This window comes from Pseudophryne corroboree, chromosome 10, assembly GCF_028390025.1.
Source record: "Pseudophryne corroboree isolate aPseCor3 chromosome 10, aPseCor3.hap2, whole genome shotgun sequence".
NCBI classification, from domain to species: domain Eukaryota; kingdom Metazoa; phylum Chordata; class Amphibia; order Anura; family Myobatrachidae; genus Pseudophryne; species Pseudophryne corroboree.
Window position 1 is genome coordinate 259,446,715 of NC_086453.1, and position 22,965 is coordinate 259,469,679.

General features: G+C 42.0%; 1 protein-coding gene across 2 annotated transcripts in view; it reads right to left on the reverse strand.

Annotated features, from left to right (window-relative positions):
- Window positions 1-424: 424 nt before the first annotated feature.
- LOC134966465 (nicotinamide N-methyltransferase-like) overlaps window positions 425-22,965 on the reverse strand; it is an 85,036-nt gene continuing 62,495 nt past the window's right edge. For both annotated transcript variants that reach the window (XM_063943227.1, XM_063943228.1), the window contains 2 exons: window positions 14,441-14,648; window positions 425-1,650 (listed from right to left, as the gene is read on the reverse strand). In XM_063943227.1, coding sequence (XP_063799297.1) covers window positions 1,215-1,650; window positions 14,441-14,648 — 644 coding nt within the window. In that variant the 3' untranslated portion in view covers window positions 425-1,214. The remainder of the gene's footprint in view (window positions 1,651-14,440; window positions 14,649-22,965) is intronic.

Here is a 22,965-nt window from a genome sequence, read left to right on the forward strand (position 1 = left end):
CCCCTACTCTTTTTGTCCCCCGTATTTTTTGCACCAGCACCAGGCGCAGAGCCCGGTGCTGGTTTAAAAAATACATGGGATCCCATGACATTTTTTCCCCGGATTTTTAGAACCAGGACCGGCTCGAAGAGCCCGAGGCTGGTTATGCTTTGGAGGGGGGACCCCACGCAATGTTTTTTCGGGTTTTTTCCTGTTTTTTCCCATATTTTAAAAATCTGAACAAAATCCGTCAAATCGGCCGTTTTTCGTCAGCGGGACTGTCAAATCCGTTTTTTATTGAATATGGTCAATTTCGGCACCCACTTGCCAAAATTAGACGGTCGAATTGTGTTGAATTAAAAAACGGCCGAAAAATTGCAGCGATTCGCCGCTATTTGCATATACCCCTATGTGTCTACTTCATAGAAAAGAAGAACTGCTAACATTGATGTTAGAACGTAGCCTGCTTTAATGTTCCAAAAGAGACAGAAAATTAGAAAATCCTTGCAATGAAACAGTTACAGCCTGAGAAATATATTAACTACTCGCTATCAACATGTGCCAAACATTTATTCAATTGCAAAATGTAATAAATGTTTGGCATGAATAGAAGATGGTTTATGAACATGACGCACCACCTTAATCACTGCAAAGTGTCAGTCACAGACAGTATATCAGCCAGTATTTTATATAATAGAGAAACGCTGGAGAAATCATCAGTAACACTACCTAGGGAGAAATGTAATAGCCTGAGAGATACAGACACTTGTGAGGGTTGGTATCGCGTCAACATACCGACGCTGGGATCCCTGTATTGAAAAGACCAGCGTCAGGCTGTGGGCTCGCTGTGCGCTCGCCACAGGTTTTATTCCCGCTCTATGGGTGTCGTGGAACCTACGAGTGGGAATAATCCCTGTAAGTTAGCATGCCGACTGTCGGAATTGTGAGGGGTCAGGATGTAGGTGCCGGTATTGTGACTGGAGGTCTCCTGACCGCCGGTCACATAACTACATCCCACTTGTGAGATTCTGGTGGCAATAATTTAAAAGGCAACATCAGTTTGGTTTTATCTTTTAAATAATTGCAGGTTTAAATAAAAAAAATCAGGCAGACGCCAGAATCTCATAGAAACATAGAATTTTGACAGCAGATAAGAACCACTTGGCCCACCTAATCTGCCCACCAATGACTGCATCTCGTAGACTTCTGCATATCCCCCTTATTGTTTATTAAGCTTACAGGTTAAGTGGTTTACGGGCATGGACACAGTACAAACTGTCGTAATCGGTAATGTCCATCCTTGACTTATCATTACGTGGTACAACCTTTAATTCCTCAATTTCAAAACCAGCCTTTTTAAATGCTCTCTCAAGGTCCTCCCTAGTTAAGGACAGACAAGAAAACTTTTTCTGACCAACAAAGTAGAATGTGCCATTAAGAACACTCAGTATAATCAGATGACCTCCTGGCTTAAGGAGGTCATAAAAACTTTTCAGGGTGTTGCAGAAGGCTTCCGGGTCTTTACATGGTCCTTCTAAGCAGAGACAGGAAAGCAGGCAATCCGCTTCTGGCATAACCTCAGGATCATATGGGTTCTTCTTCAGTGCATCACATTGCAGAACCTTTGTCACTTTTCTCCGCAGCTTAGCTTCTTTTTCCTGCCAGTTATCACTGTAAAGAAAGTTATGATTAGAGATGTTTCTTTATTCAATCCTATTATTACTTACAGCAGCACATAGCACTATGAACTGTACTATGTATGTATGTATGTATGTATGTACACTATGTATGTATATATGTATGTATGTATGTATGTATGTATGTATGTATGTACACTATGTATGTACTATGCACTGTGTCCTTGTTCATCCTACATGAACTTGCTTGCTACATGCATATGCATCACAGCAGCGAATTCCCACACCCTTCTGTAACTAGTTACAGCATGCATATACACCAGACACAGCTGCGGGCACACTATTTGCATCATCTAGCCTGCAAGATGAGGCTGGACACATATGTACATTACAGGTTCTTATTCTTTTTCAGTCCAGGATCCAGATAAAATCTGAAGAAAACTTTGGTAGTTAAAGTGCAGTTTTTAACATTTATTTATACTAATTACCTTATTGACTATAAGATAGGTTTAGTGTGCAGGGTGTACATGGGGCAGAAATGAGGCCAACACAACAAAAATGCAATTTTCAGAGTTTTGCCGCATTTCTATATGTACCAAGCTCTGGAATTCAATACAATTCGAGCTAGGACCCGGCTTCTTATCACATTTTCCTGAGAGGAATTCAGTCAGATCTCTCCCAGCACCCTCTGTGGTGTCATCAAGCACATGCACAAAAGTACTCCCGAGTAATAAACCTGGCACTCCTGGAACCACAAAGGACAGTTATTATTATGAGAGCTATCCTTTGCAATTCAAATCACATTTCTTGGTACATACCAGTGTTATTAATGCGGGTATGTATGTACCCAATAAGTGGTGAGATTCTTTGTATCACGGATGGTATGAGGTTAAATTACTGCCCGTCGGGATCCTGGCTGTCTCATTACCGATGCCAGGATCCTGACAGGGGTACTATACCGCAGCTGGAATACTGGTGAAGTAGTTGATTCCCCTCTGTGGGTGCCACTGAGTACGCCAGGGGCTTCATTGCGCTCGCCCCCCTGCCGGCATTCTGGCGCACGGGATGCCGATGTCGGCATACTGACATTTGGCATCTCATGCGCCGGCATCCCAAACCGATCCCTTATGGATGCCAAATCTATCTAACAGTTGCACTTTACAGAGCTGCAGGGAGGCCATATCCTACTTTAGCTTTCACTGGCTGCCTGCTAGACACAGCCACAGCCTCCCTTCTCCACTAGCCAGTGCTCTCTGTGCAAGGAGCTGGTAGCCACCACACTGATGCCCCGCATTTGTGCCCCCCTTTCCTGACAATCCCCCAAACTTTTCGGGGGGGGGGGGGACAGAAATGAAAGTGCGAGAGAGAGAGTGGAGAAAGGAAGAATAGAGATGAGACTGGTGGAGGATGAGGGGAGCAGGTATGGGATGGTGGAGTATGATGACTGACAGCACTTGCAGGTGGTACCCTCCTATGCAACCCTATACATGCCTTCTTCACTGCCTCCTTAACCGCAACCTCCCTCGTAGCACCACCTACATCACCCCGGCAACAGATCTCAGAGATAGTGGGGGGTGAAAGAGCTGCAACGATGAACAAGAAAGAGAGTGACAATGAGGACAGGGAGAGAGATGGAGGGACCTGAGGATTGTGGAGATCATTCCTTAGCAATAGGCGATGTGTCTGGAGACCTCTCCGCGAATTGTCTTCTGATACATTTAGTTACTGTGGATTTTCTCTGCGGATGTCTATAAATACTGTGCTTGTTATAAACTCTTGGCAATTTGTGCAGAGTCTTCATCCTGCAGTTTTTACTTTACAGATTATATATATATACTAATAATAATAATTATAATTTTTTTTCACTCCCACCCCACAGTGTGCTTTTCCTGCAATGTTTACCTCCACTGATTGCACGCCCTGCCATTGCGCCCTACATACAGGGTACATCATACTACTACACAAGTGTCAGTTTTCCCATATATGTACTGGGCCCTTGTATGGCTCAACTCCCACGGTGTAACCTTCGAAGTGCGCCCAACATGGCTGCCTCATCTTGTGGATGGGATGAAAAATACATGGACTTGGTAGTTTTGTCAGAACCCTTCTCTGAACTTTAGGGGATGGACTCTTCCACCCTGGGTAATCCTACGCTGAGTGCCCAAGATGGCTGCCGCACTTGGTACCTTATGAGGGTGGAATACACAACCCTTGGAAGTTATTACACAAAATGCCTACACCAATCCTGCATTATGCTTTCTGTGTGCTTAAGGTTTTCTTTTATTATGTCTGTGTGGCTTATCTATTGCTGTCTTACTTGAATTCTCTGTATTATGTGCATTGTTTTTTATGTCTGTAAAGCGCCTTGAGTCCTGTTGGAGAAAGAGCGCTATATAAATAAAATTATTCTTATTATTATTATTATTGTTATATGTATGTATGTATGTATGTATGTATGTATGTATGCAGATGCAGAACCTATGTCTAGTGTGGTGCATAAGGCTCACAGAATATTTTTCAGAATACAGAAGGCTGAGTTGTAAATGCAAGACAAAAATAGTACAGAAAGAATTCAGCATATACCTGTATGTAATGTATCCCATCCCACATTGCACGTGGGCTCTATCTGGTTGTAGGGATTGCTGTTTTTTCTAGTATTTATCTATGCATCTATGGTTATTTGCCAATCTGGTACAATATAAAGGATTTTCCAACAGATGCTTTGTTGATCCTTTTCATAACTACTGTATGTAAATAAAATAAATATACTATACTTCTGCACTGAAAATATATAATTAATCACTGTTGGACATCAGTGCAATATTGTACAAAATTCCTTATGTCACCAATAAAAGGTTAATGATCTTGCACCATTTAAAGAATCTACATATTACCCAGTGTACACTTTGAAGTCTATTTTTCTTTTTCAGATCTTCACTAAAATTTATGAACTGAAGATTCTATTCATCTAACATCACCAACTAAAATGTCGTCATCATCATCATCATCATCATCATATAGTGTGGCAAACCACAAGGGGGGGAGTCAAGTAGCCTTTATATGAAATTAATAGGAAGTTCTAATACCAGCTGGCCAGTACCCAACTGGTCGTCAGAAACAAAACAATCTTCTTTGTGAAAAGAAGGTGTCCAGTATCAAAGAAAAGGACAGTAATGAGAATTTTGTGTGCTGTGAAAATAATATCAATGGAACTGTATTTACATTTAAGAAAATGTGTTTTCATGTATGAAGAACAGTTAATGAAGAAATGTAAGAAGTATTCATCAGAGTTGTAAAAAAAATGAAAAGTAGGGAGATGCAAAGGTCCAGTCTTCACAAAACACAACACAAATAATCACAATAACTGGCACCCCTTGACTGCCGCTTAGTCCAACGCACTCAGGAACACAGACCTTTGCTATCATACTGTACTGTAAAACAAACAACAACAGAGTGGTCCAAAATAACAGTTAATAGTAGAGATGTGCCTCGGGCACTTTTTTATTGTTTTGTGTTTTGGTTCTAATTCCCCGCTCATGTTTTGGTATTGCATTGGTTTTGCCAAAACCACACTTTCGTGATTTGGTTTTGGTTTGGGATCTGGATGATTTTTGAAAAAAACATAAAAACAGCTAAAATCACAGAATTTGGGGGTAATTTTGATCCTACGGTATTATTGACCTCAATAACATTTATTTCTACTCATTTCCAGTCTATTCTGAACACCTCACACCTCACAATATTATTTTTAGGCCAAACGTTGCACCGAGGTGGCTGGATAACTAAGCTAAGCGACACAAATATGTGGAACAAACACCTGGCCCATCTAGGAGTGGCACTGCAGTGGCAGACAGGATGACACTTAAAAAAACTAGGCCCAAAACAGCACATATTGCAAAGAAGTAAAAGAGGTGCAATGAGGTAGCTGTATGACTAAGCTAAGCTACACAAGTGTGCGGCACAAACACTTGGCCAATCTAGGAGTGGCACTGCAGTAGCAGACAGGATGGCACTTAAAAAAACTAGGCCACAAATAGCACATGATGCAAAGAAGAAAAAGACGTGCAAGATGGAATTGTCCTTGGGCCCTCCCACCCACCCTTATGTTGTATAAACAGGACATGCACACTTTAACAAACCAATCATTTCAGCGGCAGGGTCTGCCACACGACTGTGGCTGAAATGACCGGTATGTTTGGGCCCCCAACAAAAAAGAAGCAATCAATCTCTTCTTGCACAAACTTGCTCTACAGAGGCAAGATGTCGACCTCATCCTCCGATTCCTCACCCCTTTCACTACGTACATCCTCCTCCTCACAGAGTATTAATTCGTCCCCACTGGAATCCACCATCACAGGTCCCTGTGTACTTGCTGGTTAAGGTCTTCCCAGAGGAATTTATCATTCATTTTGATGAACATCATCTTCTCCACATTTTGTGGAAGTAACCTCCTATGCCAATTGCTGACATGGTTACCGGCTGCACTAAACAGTCTTTCGGTGTAAACACTCGAGGAGGGGCAATTTAGGTAAAATAAAGCCAGTTTGTGCAAGGGCATCCAAATTGCCTCTTCTTCCTGCCAGTATACGTACGGACTGTCTGACATGCCTACTTGGATGCTATCATTCATATAATTGTCTACCATTCCTTAAATGGTGACAGAATCATATGCAGTGACAGTAGACATGTCAGTAATCATTGGCAGGTCCTTCAGTCCGGACCAGATGTCAGCACTCGCTCCTGACTGCCCTGCATCACCACTAGCGGGTGGGCTAGGAAACCTTATTCTTTTCCTCGCAGCCCCAGTTGCAGGAGAAAATGAAGGAGGAGCTGTTGACAGGTCACGTTCCGCTTGAGTTGACAATTTTCTCACCAGCAGGTCATTGAACCTCTGCAGACTTGTGTCTGCCAGAAAGAGAGATACAACGTAGGCTTTAAACCTAGGATCAAGCATGGTGGCCAAAATGTAGTGCTCTGATTTCAACAGTTTGACCACCCTTGAATCCTGGCAAAGCGAATGAAGGGCTCTATCCACAAGTCCCACATACTTAGTGGAATTGCTCCATCTTAGCTCCTCCTTTAATTTCTACAGCTGCTTCTGCAAAAGCCTGATGAGGGGAATGACCTGACTTAGGCCGGCAGTGTCTGAACTGACTTCACGTGTGGCAAGTTCAAAGGGTTGGCGAACCTTGCACAAGATGGAAATCATTTTCCACTGTGCTTGAGTCAGGTGCATTGCCCCTCCTTTGCCTATATCGTAGGTGGATGTATAGGCTTGAATGGCCTTTTGCTGCTCCTCCATCCTCTGAACCAAATAAAGTGATGACATCCACCTCTTTACCACCCCTTGCTTCAGTTGATAGCAGGGCAGGTTCAGGAGTGTTTGCTGGTGCTCCAGTCTTCAGCACACAGTGGCAGAATGTCGAAAGTGGCCCGCAATTTTTCGGGCCACTGACAGCATCTCTTGTATACCCCTGTTATTTTTCAAAAAATTCTGCACTACCAAATTAATTGTTTGTGTGATACATGGGACGTGCTGGAATTTGCCCACATGTAATGCACGCACAATATTGGTGGCGTTGTCCAATATCTCAAATCCCCAGGAGAGTATAAGTGGGGTAAGCCAATGCGTGATGATGTCCCTCAGTTTCCGTAAGAGGTTGTCAGCGGTGTGCCTCTTATGGAAAGCGGTGATACACAGCGTAGGCTGCCTAGAAACAAATTTGTATTTGTGAGATGCTGTTACTGGTGTCGCTGCTGCTGTTGTTCCTGCGGGAGGCAATACATCTACCCAGTAGGCTGTCACAGTCATAGAGTTCTTAGTCTGCCCTGTTTCACTTGTCCACATGTCCGTGGTTAAGTGGACAGTGGCTACAACCGCATTTTTTAGGACACTGGCAACACTTTTTCCGACTTCTCTGTACATTCTCGGTATTGCCTGCCTAGTGAAGTGGAACCTAGATGGGATTTGGTACCGGGGACACAATACCTCCATCAATTGTCTAAATCCCACTGCACTAATGGCAGATACCGGACACACATCTAACACCAACATAAGTGTCAAGGCCTAAGTTATCCGCTTTGCAACAGGATGACTGCTGTCATATTTCATCTTCCTCACAAAAGACTGTTGGACAGTCAATTGCTTAGTTGAAGTAGTACAAGTGGTCTTCCATTTTCCCCTCTGGGATGATGATCGACTCCCATCAGCAACAACAGCAGCGGTGGCAGCAACAGCAGCAGTAGGCATGCCACTCAAGGATCCTCCCGAGGAATCCCGGTTAGGAGAAGACTCATAAGTTTTGAGCGGGACATGGCTTGCAGGTCTACTGACGTTCATGGCTGAGGAGGAGGTTGACGTTGAGGGAGTTGGTGTTGTGGCTTGCAGGAGCTTGGGTACAAGAGGAAGAAGGGATTTAGATGTCATTGGACTGCTTACGCTCTTACCCAAAGTTTCACAACTTGACACTGACTTCTGATTAATGCGCTGCAGGTTATGTATAAGGGAGGATGTTCCTAGGTGGTTAACATCCTTAAACCTACTTATTGCAGATTGATAGAGGCAACACACGGCTTGACACCTGTTGTCCGGATTTGTGGAGAAATAATTCCACACCGAAGAGGTGACTTTTTTTGGTATTTTTTGACCAGGCATCACAATGGGCTTCTTCATCCCATGGACAACAGGTGTCTACCCCGGTGCCTCATTTAAACAAACCACATCACCATCAGAATCCTCATCGTCAACTTCTTCCTCAGCGCCAACAACACTCATATCCTCATCCTGGTTTACTTCAACAGTGACATCTTCATTTAGAATATCAGAAACTGGACTGTGGGTTCTCCTTCCAGCACTTGCAGGGGGCGTGCAAATGGTGGAAGGAGCCACCTCTTCACATCCAGTGTTGGGAAGGTCAGGCATCGCAACCGCCGTCACACTTGGACTCTCCTTGGGGATTTGTCATACCATCTCAGAACGCATGGTAGCTTTTTCCAACTTAACTCTTTTAATTTTTTTAGCGGGAGGATGAGGGCTTCCATCGTCTTGTGAAGCTGAACCACTAGTAATGAACATAGGCCAGGGCCTTAGCCGTTCCTTGCCAGTCCGTGTCGTAAATGGCATATTGGCAAGTTCACGTTTCTCCTCAGATGATTTACATTTCTTTTTTTGAGTGTTTTTACTGAACTTTGGCTTTTTGGATATTACATGCCCTCTACTATCACATTGGGGATCGGCCTTGGCAGATGACGTTGATGGCATGTCATAATCTATGTCATGAGTAGTGGCAGCAACTTTAGCACTAGGAAGAAGTGGTTCTTGATCTTTCCCTATTTTATCCTCCAAATTTTTGTTCTCCATTATTTTTCTGGAGTTATATAACACAATATGCGGCACAGGAGCACTGGACATATGGCAGCAGAGGATACCACTGTGACTGGTCACTGGACTGACTGATGGCTGATGCACAGGACACTACCATTGGTCTGATTCAGGACAACACAGCAACACTGTAAGGGACTTGTTATTTTTATACAGCAGCACTGGACCTATGACAGCAAGGATACCACTGTGACTGGTCATTAGACTGGCTGATGGCTGATGCACAGGACACTACCACTGGTCTGATGCCGGACAATACAGCAACACTGTAAGGGACTTGTTATTATTATACAGCAGCACTGGACCAATGACAGAAGAGGATACCACTGTGACTGGTCACTGGGCTGACTGATGGCTGATGCACAGGACACTACCAGTGGTCTGATTTAGGACAACACAGCAACACTGTAAGGGACTTATTATTATACAGCAGCACTGGACATATGACATTAGAGGATACCACTGTGACTGGTCATTAGACTGACTGATGGCTGCTGCACAGGACACTACCACTGGTCTGATGCCGGACAATACAGCAACACTGTAAGGGACTTGTTATTATTATACAGCAACACTGGACATATGGCTGCAGAGGATACCACTGTGACTGCACAATACACCACCACTGAACTGATGCAGCACAACACAGCACCCTAGACATGGACACTGAGGACACTGAGAGAACAGAGACATGTCCTCTCTGTACACCTTCCAATGCCGGAGTGAAAATGGTGGCGACGCACGGCTCCTTATATGAAATCCAAACCCCACGAGAATCCGACAGCGGGATTATGACGTTTTGCCTCATTCTGGTTTCCGAGTCAGGCAGGAAAACCTGAGCCTGACTCAGATTCGGATTCGGGTAGGGAGGTTCAGTAGGGTTCGGATCTCAGGGATCTGAATCCGCTCATCTCTAGTTATTAGTAGAAATATGTGATTCCTCTATATCCCATCTTATCATAGGGGAGTGGTTTTTTTTGCTCTCACAAGAAATTAAAATACAGGAGAACCATAGTAACCATAAGCAGAAATTAAAATACAGGAGAACCATTGTAACCATAAACAGAAATGTATCACAGGCACATGTTTGTATATATACTTATTAGAGGTATTGAAGGCTGATAGCCATAGGCTGTTTATAGCCGTATGAAGAATTCAAAGTCGGAGAATTACAAATGTGCTTGTACAGTAATGTATTATCTGAGATGGATTTACACTGGATTTTTATCACCCATATGCAAACCTTCCAAAGGCTGTGATGTAACTTATACTGTATCTCATTCTTCTCATCTACAGGTAATGTTCAACTACTGCTCCCAAGAAACTCTGATGTATTTGTTGCAAATTTGCAATTGTAGTTTTGCATTCAATAACTTAGGTAATATTCTATTATTTTCTCTTTCTTTCTTTCTTTTTTTTAATACAGCCTTTAGCCTGATTTACAGTAAACTAGGATTTTATTGTGCATATCTGGTGGTATTTCCCCCTCTCACTATCATTTGTTTAAGAATTGATTGCTGTTCACCCTAGTGGGAGTTGGGTATTGTGATTATACTTATAAGAGGTATTGAAGGCTGATAGCTATAGGCTGTTTATAGACGTGTGAAGAATTGAAAGTGTGAGAATAACAAGTGTGTTTATAATGTAATATCTGAGATGGTCTTACACTGGACTTGTACTGAAACGGAAACTGAATGGGAAACATCTTACCGCTACAATAACAGATAAACTGCTTCACAACTTCAAATGTACAGTTCCTTCCTAACACCCTGCAATTCTCCCTCTGTCTGTGATCACTATACAATCAAATTGATCTTAAGAGCATTTGTAATATCATGATTTGCTTGCAATTGCCAATACCCATGCTTAAAATTTTGTTCAGTGAAACATAGTTAATGAAGATATACTGGGTTGATGCATGCATAAACACAGTGTAATTTATCACCTTTTGTCAGCTAAACATTTCCCTCATTGGTAGCCTGTGTTAATTAACCAGTTTATATACTTGCTAATCCAGTCTGAATCGTGTTGCCCCCCCACTCCCCCCTTATCCTCTCATTTCTACCACAATCAACTTTATAATTCAATTTCTGCAACCATCTAACTTTTCGCTTTAAACTAAATAACTTTCCGATTTAAACTAAATAACTGCCGTTGAACACTCACATCACCTGCATTTCTGCAATTCTAGTGCTATGTCTCTTATTCAGCCACAACTCTCCATTTTCAATTTTCCACCCATATTTACCTCATCCACATGCGGTTATGTGACCGGCGTTCAGGAGACCGCCGGTCACAATACCAAGGATGGGATCCCGACACCTGAATATCCCGCCAGTCGGCATGCTGACCAAGAGAGACTATTCCCACTCGTGGGTGTCCATAACACCCATAGAGTGGGAATAGAACCTGTGGCAAGCACACACACCCAACCCATCTGCAATATGTCCAGGCTGTCAACAACCCCCCCTCACCCCATCACTCCTTATATACCTAATCCTTTATTCTTAACACTGGCACCTCACCTCACTATCATCAGTATCACACTGTACTCCCTCCTTGCCCAACTCATGCAGTTTCCATTCCTAGTTCTGGAGCCAGCATCATCACTACACCCTCTGTATCCCTGCCTTCCAAAATAATCTCATCTCAATGCTTCAGCAACCCCGATAATCTCATTCACATCTCTCCCACAAACTCCTACCCTCTATCATATGCCCTCTGGAATGCCAGATCTGTTTGTAACAAACCGGTCCCCACCTATGACCTTTTCATCTCCAACTCCCTGCATCTCCTAGCCATTACTGAAACCTGGATTACCCCATCTCACACCACTTCTCCCACTGCTCTCTCTGCTGGGGGCCACACACTCTCATACACACCAAAACTTGGGGTCACCATGGTGGTGGTGTTGGGGTCCTTTTACCCTCTTGCTACTTCTACCAACTCCTTCCCCCAGAACCGTCCCTTACATTCTCTATGTTTGACATCCATGCTATACGCCACTTCCAGATTGTTCATCTTCGAGTAGGTGTCATTTACTGTCCACCTGGCATTCCATCCAAATTCCTTGACAACTTTGCCTCCTCACCTCCTCCATTCTGACATTCTCTCCATTATCTTTTGCAATTTTAACATCCCAATAGATATCCCCACAAGCTTCCCTCCCTCTAAACTCCTTAACTTCACATCTTCACTTGGTCTCTCCCAGTGGACCGCCCCACCCTGCCATGTGATTGGGAGCTCACTGGATCTGGTCTTCACACACCTTTGTGATGTTTCTGATTTTTCCAACTCCCATTTCCCCTCTCTGACCACCACGTGCTCTCTTTTAACTTATCTCTCTCTGCTTCCCCATCTTTACCTCCTAAGGCTACCATCACTGAGCGTAACATTGAGGCTATTGACACCACTTCTTTATCCTCTCTTTTCGACTCACTTCTATCTCCTATTCTCTCTCTTTCTCATGCCCTGAACAAGCCACTTCCTTATATAATGCATCCCTTACTTCTGCTCTTGATTCTGTTACTTCACCAACCACTATTCACTCTCGCAGAGCTACACCTCTACCCTGGCACACCAAGCGCACCAGATATCTACAAAAATTCTCATGTACTGCCAAGCAATAGTGGAGGAAATCATGCTCTAAGACAGACTACCCCCATTTCAAACTTATGCCCTCATCCTTCAGTGCTACCCTTCTCTTGCTAAACAGTGATACTTCAAGAACCACATCTCCTCCCAGTCTTTTGACCCCTTGCACCTCTTTGCCAATTTCAACTCCCTCCTCTACCCACCCAAACACATCTTCCCTCCTCACTGTCTGCCCTTGACTTTGCCACTTAATTCACATCCAAAATTGACTTCATACTTCAAGACACCACAGCCCACCAGGGCATCAGCAACCAGCCACATCCTCTCCTCTACCTCCCCTCCTCATCCCTCTTACCAACTCTAACATCTTTCTGGCATGTATCTGGTGAGGAAGATATGGCCATCATCTGTTCCTTCCCCCCACCACCACACCACTTGACCCTATCCCCTCACACCTCCGCTACCTCTCTCCTTCTGCATGTTCCCATCTTGTCCACCTCCTCAACCTCTCCCTCTGAGCTCGTACTGTCCCCTCTGCCTTAAAGCATGCACTTGTCTCCCTATTCTTAAAAACCTATCCTTGATCCAAACACCTTCTCCAGCTACTGACCCATCTCTCTCCTTCCTTTTGCCTCCAAACTCCTTGAGCATATTATCTACAACTACATTACTGCCTTTCTTTCTTACCACTCACTGCTTGACCCATTCCAGCCTGGCTTCCATACTCTTCACTCCACTGAAACTGCCCACACAAAAGTTTGCAATGACTTGTTTCCTGCTAAATCCAAGGGCCACTACTCTCTGCTTATTCTCCAATGAACCTCTCTGCTGCTTTTGACACTGTGGACCCCCCTTTCCTTCTGCAAATTATTCACTCCCTTGGTTTGCATGATACTGCCCTCTCCTGGCTGTTCTTCTACCTTTCTGACAGCTTCTTCTGTCTACTCTCATGACTCCACCTCCTCCCCACTTCCACTAACAGTAGGTGTCCCCTAAGGTTCTGTTCTTGGTCCTCTCCTTTTCTCTCTCTACTTACTCTTTAGGTGAGCTCATTAGCTCTTTTGACTTATAATATCATCTCTATGCTGATGATACTCAATATCTACCTTTCCTCCCCTGACCTCTCCCCTACTCTTCTTACTCATATCTCCAACTACCTCTCTTATATCTCTTCTTGGATGTCACAGTGCTTTCTTAAACTCAACATGTCTAAAACTGAGCTGATCATCTTCACACCCTCCCGCACAACCTCAACTCTCACAATTTAATTATCTATTGATGGCACTACTATCTGCTCAAGCCCAAAAGTGCACTGTCTTTGAGTAATCCTTGACTATTGCCTCTCCTTCAAACCACACATTCAGCACCTCTCACAAACCTGCCATTTTCATCTCAAAAATATTTCTAGGACCAGACCCTTTATCACCCAGGATGCTACTAAGACCCTTATCCACTCACTGGTCATCTCCAGACTGGACTACTGTAATCTTCTCCTACTGTATATGGCTTTCATTACAAATGACTCCTCCACTCCAATCTATCCTTAATGCTACAGCCCGGCTCATCTTCCTCACCAAACGTACAATGTCCACTTCTCCCCTCTTACAAGCCCTTCACTGGCTCCCCTTCCCTTTCAGAATCCAATTTAAGCTTCTCACAAAAGCCCTCACCCACTACTCACATTTACATATCTGACCTTATCTCACTTCACACTCCCACCTGTCCTCTCCGCTCTGCTAATGCACGCCGCCTCTCCTGCCTACTGATTACCTCCTCCCACTCCTACCTCCAAGATTTTTCATGTGTTGCTCCCTATCTCTGGAATCTGGAGTCTCATAAATTACTGTACCTATTATTTTCCAGCTCACACACATATTTGACAATTGGAGTCCAGTCAAAGGCATCAAGGTCCTTTCTCAGCCACTTCTGCACTTCTCTGCGATTTTGCTCAAGAAAATCAGAGGTGATTATGTTGTTGAACACTTCACAAGCAGAGAGAAGGTGGTAAATTGTTGGCCCGGCACCGAAATCAATTAGTGTGTCTCCTTTAACACGACCTTCAAAATAGAACACAAATCAAATTTAAGATCTATGAAACAGAAGTATGGTGGGCTAAACATTTTATACTATGTACAGTTTCTCTTAAATTAATTGTACTTACAGTACTTGCAGCAGATACTCCTACTAAAGGTTTATTCAAAACTTTAGGTTTCAGGGAATTTCCCACTGTTACTGTATTTCACTTACACAGTACGTTAGTGAACAAAGGACCCTATTCAGCTTTAGTTGCAGTTTTGCTAGTTCACCAAAACTGCAACTGGCTGGAAACGCATGCTGGGGGACCGCCAAGCATGGGGCAAGGCCGCCCAGCATGCTAACATCCACCAGCGATGCAATTGCAATTCAATTGCGATCGTATCACTGACCCCAAATGAAAGGGTAACCCCATGCCTTCTCAGCCTAGCTGAAGAGGCAGGCGCACTGCTGCCATATTTGCTTTGCAGTGGCAGCATGTGATGTCACACAACCGCACCGAAAATGGCACGGACCTACTCCCATTTTTGCCTCAACAATGCTGTCTCGCTGCTCCTGATTGCCCCATGAACTCCTCTGCCACTGGGCTGATCACCAAGAGAATGCAATAGCATTGCTGCTGAATAAAGCATAAAATGCCATTCTTTTTACCAATAGAGACACTGGGGGTAATTCTGAGTTGATCGCAGCAGCAAATATGTTAGCAAATGGGCAAAACCATGTGCACTGCAGGGAGGGCAGATATAACATTTGCAGAGAGAGTTAGATTTGGGTGGGGTGTGTTCAAACTGAAATCTAACTTGCAGTGTAAAAATAAAGCAGCCAGTATTTACCCTGCACAGAAACAAAATAACCCACCCAAATCTAACTCTCTCTGCACATGTTATATTTGCCCCCTCCCCTGCAGTGCACATGGTTTTGCCCAATTGCTAACAAACTTGCTGCTGCGATCAACTTGGAATTACCCCCACTGTGCTATAGCTTTTTTCCCATTGTTTGGAGCTGTGCTGTGGTATGGAAACAGTAAAGAAAGGCAGATTTCCCAACGAAACATTCGCTAATAGGGTCGGATTGGTGCACAGGTGTACAGGGAAAATCATTGTTGGGCACCACCCATTCCTCTATGGGTGGAGCAGGATCATGGAATAAATTATTTGATTTCTATGGACATTACACCAAGACTGACAATCAAAGTTATTTTACTAACACACCTCTTCTTCCTCCCTCCCCCTGTATAAACGGAAACTGTTCTTATATGTCCTGATTGGCCAAGTTCCTCTGTGGGGGGTGGCCCCACACCCTCTGGTGGCTGACCACACACCTTAAGCTTGGGCCCCCACCAATGCATTGACTGGTGTGCCTTTCATGCCATAGTCCAACACAACCTGATGATATTTGTTACAAGACTATGGGCCTAATTCAGACCTGATCGTAGATGTGCTTAATTTAGCACATCTATGATCAGTCACACAGACATGCGGGGGTATGCCCAGCACAGGGCTAGTCTGCTCCCGCATGTCAGGCCCGACCCCACCCCACCCCCGCACAAGTACATTAGCATCTCACAGTGGCGATGCTTTTGTACTTGAAGAGTAGCTCCCTACCAGCGCAGCTCCTGCACGCTGGCAAGGAGCTTCTCGTCGCTGTGACGTCACGCAGCCGCCACGGCCCGCCCCCCTGCATGGTCCGGGCATGCCTGAGTTGCCTGGACTGAGCCCCCTAAACGGCGGCCCATTGCCACTGGATAGGCCCCTCCCACCCAGCGACCGCCTTTGCCTGTAAATCAGTCAGAGGCGATTGCAGGGCTGAGACAGCTATCAGCTGTCTGTCATGCGCCGGTGCACTGCAGCGCCGGCACATGCACAGTTCAGACCTGATTGGCTGCTGTGCGAAAAATGCACAGCACCGATCAAGTCTGCATTAGGCCCTAAAAGTAGATCCTATGATACTAAATATACTACTCTTACAAGTTAAAGGAACATTGACACATAACATTAAGTAATTCAAAGTACAATATGGGTTTAATTTCAATGGTTCATTACTTAAACCAGAACTTTCACACCTAGATAAACTCTATTTTTTAACTGCAAACAAGTTAATGTTGAAATAATACTTCAGTGGGTTAGGGCCACTAGCACTGATGCATGATGCTCTGTAATAAAAACAGTTTATTTCAGTAGTACCCAAACTGGGAACTATGGCACCCTTGGGTGACATGGGGCACATTCAGGGGTACCTTGGGTTGGTGGTCCAGGACCAACTCAAATTATTTATGGTCAATGTAATAGGCAAAACCAGTGCTTTTGGCTTCCAATCAGTGGAGGCTCTAGAGGTGGAAGCCACTGCTTCCAGTCATAAAATATGTGGACAAACAGAAGTGAATCCTGTCCCCCACCACATAACTGACCCTAAAGATAACATATAAACATAATTCTTTTAATTTAATATTATTTTCTGAATTGCATAATAATAATAAACTTTTGACCTAGGGGTGCCGTGAAAACATTTCTGATACTCTACGGCACCACTGGTTTATTTTAGAGATGTGTGTCGGATTATTTTTGCTGGTTTTGGTTCTAATTTGTCATCCGGTTTTGGTTTTGGATTCAGTTTTGGATTTTGGCAGTGGCTAGTTTTAATTTTGTTTTGTTTCCAAAAATTAAAAAAAAAAAGCTAAAATCACATAATTTGGGGTTGTTTTTGTTCCTATGGTATTATTAACCTCAATAACATTAATTTGCACTCATTTCCAGTAAGTTTTGACTACCTTACAGCTCACAATTTTGTTTCATCCACGTTAGGCCAAAGGCTACAGCGAGCTGGCTGGTTACTGAGCAACAGAGTGTGGCACAAACACACAGCAGTTTATTGCATATCTAAGAAACATTGCCATACTGTAGTGGCAGAATTGAAAAGTGGGTCAAGATGGAATTGTCCTTGAACAAAGTGAACAAAGTCGCACTGGGGTGCAGTGCATTGTACAGTACAAATTAACTAAACAATGTATTTTTACTCCTTTTTTCACTGGCAACTCAGCTCACAATGCACGGAGTTAAATGGCTTTAAACAAGGTGCACTACAGTAAAGCTCACCAAACAGTACAAACTATATATATATATATATATATATATAATTTTAACTTGCAACTTGAGTCAAACTGCGTGAAGTCACAATAGAAGAATTTTTTTTCCCACTTCACAGCTCAACTCTTACTTTGGCACTTCAAAGGGCTTTTATTTTATTATGTACATGAATAAGAAATGCACACAGGTTTGCTAATTTAAAATAATAATTACTTTTACTTACTACATTTTTTTTAAACCTTTTTCTGAACTGACAAGTTACAATGACAATACACACCACAGTGTTGCTTGTGAACACATAGCAACTTTAGATGGACACAGCTCCATTAATTTAACCCTTAATATACCAAGCCTACCTCATCAACGTACTTTACGTAATTTACCAAGCTGGGGTCTTCAAAGGACCCCATGGTTATTTGTATAAATTATCAACTGTTTGATGCGGTAAATTACTAAAATTATGTTTTTTGGGTTTCTGAAGGGATACGTTCTAGTAAGGGTACGACAGTTAGCATAAAATATTTTGTTTATTTATTTCAAGAGTAGTTAGCCAATAAAAGCCATATATTCTTCTTCATTACAGTGTGTACATTTTTACATCCAATTGGATACTGTATATTCTTGTAAAAAGGTTATATCATTTTACTATGGTAACAATACATCACTATTCATGTGTTGCCATCGCTACAGTCCTTAGAACATGTCACAGTGGTGTTTGTTTTTCTGTGTTTCTCACATATAAAACGTTCTGCATTTGTAAAGTAGTATACCAAGCGGGGTCCCGGTGGGACCCCCAATTGTGTTTTTTATTATTTACGTTTTTTTGAAAGAACATTTTATAAGCCTAATTACACAGCATTTATCTTAATCCGATGCGGGACACATAGAAAAATAAGGAGTAAAATAGTTGTTATAGATACAGCAGGATCACAAAAATAACATACTAGGGTCCTCAGAAGACCCCCTTGGTATACTAAGGGTTAACCAGTGCCTCACACAGCAGCATGCCTCTTGTATACACTATACACACAGCACAGCCAATTGTTATGAGTTTGGACACAGCACAGTCAATTTAACCAGCAGAGTACAGCACAGAGCAGTGTGCCTTTCAGTATACACAGCAAAGCCACTTCAGATGGAAACAGCTCAGCCTATTTATCCAGCAGAGTATATAGTGTAGCACATAGCACTGTCCTCCTTGTATACACTATACACACACAACACAGCTACTTGTTATGACTCTGGACACAGCGCAGCCAATTTATCCAGCAGAGTACAGTGCAGCATATAGCAGCGTGACTGAGAGCAAAGTGAAATGGTGCAGAGTCCAGGCTGTGGCACCCTTATATAGAATCCAAAATCCATGAGAATCCAATGCCAGGAGGACAACATTTTGCCTCAATGTTGAATCCGAGCCTGGCGGGAAAACCAGAGCCAGGGCTTTGATTGATTTGGCTCCTGGAAGTGGGGAGCAGTTCTGATTCCAGGTAATCTGAACTACTCATCTCTAGTTTATTTCATTACCTAACAGGGCACGATACCAATGCCTAAACACAATATTAACATACAGTAGATCAGTATCAGTAGATTTGTTTAAATTGAGGTAGAGGGGGTTATGTAATAGGTTCAGAGATTATGTGTAATTTGGCAAGTTTGCAAATTTAGCCTTATACTTGTTTCACACTTTAAATTCAGTAGCATACTAGCCAAAACACACTGGCTCAGTAATCTTGGATCCAAAGTGTTTGCATTTAATTGAACTAACTCTGTTTTGCTAAAAACATTCACATTTCAAAGAGTATATCAAAAACACAAAGCGGAAATAAAATATTTTGAGAAAAAACTCATTGAGGGAAAACAACAAAAATTCCTACGGGATAAGAATGATTATTCAAACAATACAGTATTTAGATGGAATAAAAGGAGAAATCTGAGGGGGGAGAGAAGATCTAGTGAAAGGAATTCAACCTCGGAAATGGAAACAACTGACAGGGAATTTTCAGATCATTCCACAGATACTAGAAAGAACTTGTATAGAAGACACCAACATTTTTTAGGGGTTGCCCAAATGGATTCAAGATGCCCTATAAGAGAACAAGGAAGGGATGCAACCACAAAAAAAAATCAAAGGAAAAGAGAAAAAAAGGGGGGATTGGGGACCCAACCCTCAGAGAAAATACAATACATACAGAAAGTAGAGGAGCAAGATACTTTAAAGGTCATTAATCTTTAAGATAGAACATTGAATGAATATCATCACAGCATCCTCTCAAAGGGCATAACTTTCTCTCCCACGCAATCCATGAATAGGTTTGCGGTGGAGAAAGATGTGAACCTCTTTGTGAGAAAAATATTGCTTAAAAAAATATTCCTATCATGGGAAGCATGGAAGGATAGAACCTTTGATAACTCCACATCGAATAACCTTGATAATGAAGCACTCAGGATGTTGGAAGAACTGTCAACAGAGGAAGAACCTATATAGAAAAATAGGGATACAACATTGAAAAAAAGATCAACTTTCTTTCAAAGTTTTCAGATCTATCCAGAAGCCAACATTTGTCTGGATTTAGTATCCAAGGACCTTGATGAATTTTACTGTAAGAAAAATACTCCCAAAAAATAAAATTTCGCAAAAGAAGAACATAAAGCCTTACAGGAGATCCAGAATTGGAACAAGATCGAAATAAAACACTCAGATAAAGGGGGGAATATAGTCCTTTGGAAAAAAGATCTTTATTTGGGAGAAGTCATGAGACAATTAGATAATCAGGAGTGCTACCAGAGATTCATATTTAATCCGACAGCTAATTTCTTAAAACAGTACCATAAACTGGTGGAAGAACATTTCTCAATAGGAACTATCAATAAGAGAGAAAAAGAATTTCTGGAAGTGACCAATCCCAGAATACCAACATTCTATGCTCTCCCTAAAATTCATATGAATTTGGAAAAATCACCAGGGAGACCCATAATCTCTGGGATTGGGGAGCTCACGGAAAAGGCCACCATATTTGTGGATAAACAGCTGAGAGGTTTTGTGATGGAATTACCATCCTATACCAGGGATACTATGGACATACTAAAAAAGATAGAGAATCTGGTAGTAACCCCTGAAAAATGGCTATGCACATGTGATGTTGAATCCTTGTATACAAGTATAGACCACGAGAAAGGGATTCAGGTGGTAGACTACTTCCTAAGTATGTAGGAAAGGATGTTTTTGATGAATTTATCATCAAACTATTAAGATTTATTCTTACCAAGAATTATTTTGTATTTAATGAGAGATTTTACTTACAGACCCGAGGTACAGCGATGGGTAGTACATGTGTGCCACTGCCAACGTATGCCAACCTGCACTTCGGGTGGTGGGACAGAAGATGTGTTTTCTCACCAGACAATGATCTATGTACAGACCATGTAATAAGTTGGGGAAGGTATATAGATGATATACTGATCATCTGGGAAGGAGATGTTGGACTTCTAAAATAATTTTTGGATAAATTTAACATGAACTCCTTGAACTTTAAATTAACAACTGAAATGAGCCAAAAGAAAATTACGTTTCTGGACCTCACTAAAGAGATTGATGAGGAAGGAAAGCTACTCTCAGACATGTTTAGAAAAGAAACTGCCAGCAATAGCATATTACATGCAGAAAGCTCACATTTACCATCCACAATTAAGGGCGCCCCAAAAGGCAAATTTTTGCAGACACGAAGAAACTTTTCTAAAGATGAAAAATTCAAATTATGGGCCCAAGAATTTGGAAATAGATTAGAACAAAGAGGCTATAGCAAAAACATAATTAAGAAAAGTTATAGAGCAGCAGCGACCATAGATAGGAATTCCTTGATCTCCCCAAAAAACAAGAATAGGGAGGCAGACTCGATGATCAGGTTCATTAGTAGTACCTTCTGCAATGAATGGAAAGAAATACGAGGAATCCTTCAGAAACATTGGAACATTCTAACCAATGATAAGGAAATGGCAGGGATAATAGGAGGAAGAGTAAATGGCAGCTGGAGGAAGTCTCCCAACTTGAGAGATAAACTTGTCTATAGCCATTTTGTAAAACAGAAAAGTAATGAGACACGAATCAAGGGATGTTTCCAATGTGGAAATTGTAAAACCTGCAGATATATTGAACAAACTAAGGGAGTAGAAGATCAATATGGAAAGCTACACCTAACAACTGCAAAACCATAGGTGTTATATATTGCCTGAACTGTGGATGTGTACAAAAATATGTCGGACTAACAAATAGACATCTGAGAATGAGACTGATGGACCATATTAGAAACATAAAAAATCCTGAGCAGGACCAGATGAGATACAAAACTTTAATAAGTGTAGTTAGATATTTTCTCCAAAAACATGGAGGAAACCCATAGAGTCTAAAAATAAAAGACCTGGAAAAAATACAGCTAGGAATTCGAGGAGGAGATATGATGAGTGAACTTTTGAAAAGGGAAACCAAGTGGATTTTTCTGATGAACAGCTTAGATCCAGAAGGCCTGAATGAACACAAACAGTTTTGATCCTTTTTTGGAATAATATAATAAAATGTTTCTAGAACAATAACACTCGTACTCAGTAAAATCATTCCTTCATGTTCTTGTAATAACATCTATACTGTACTAAGAGGATATATGAGAATAAATATTAGGGAAACATTAAAGAAATAGAAATAACACATGATGCAGATATAGGAATAGAATAAAATTGGGATAGTCCTTGAGATAGGTTCCAAATTAAATGAGAACATTACTCCTGTTCTCCCTACAATAGAGAAAATTGATGTAAATAGAATTAATAAATAGTGTGGGACTGGAAACATCTAGAGAAACAGATACCTATTGTATCTTGGGGAAAAAAGGATGAGAATGAACTTCAGATACACTTCATCAACATATGAGCAATGGACACTCACCTGCAAACTAGATCAGAGAACTATAAAGTCCCTATATGAGAGTGGATGAATATCTGCATCCATTTCATATAGTATGTGGGATAGGAACAATGAGTGGTGGACAATCAGATGAGATAATGATACAGTAGATGGAATAGCTATACTTCATATTAATGATAACTCTGTCTAATAGCTATTTTGAACATGTTTGATATTATAATCCATGAAGAATTATGGGAATACATAATTTTACTCTGAAATTAAAAAATAAATAATTGGAGACAAAATAAGGTTAACTAATGAGAATTATCATAAGACAATATCTATACAATCACGATATAC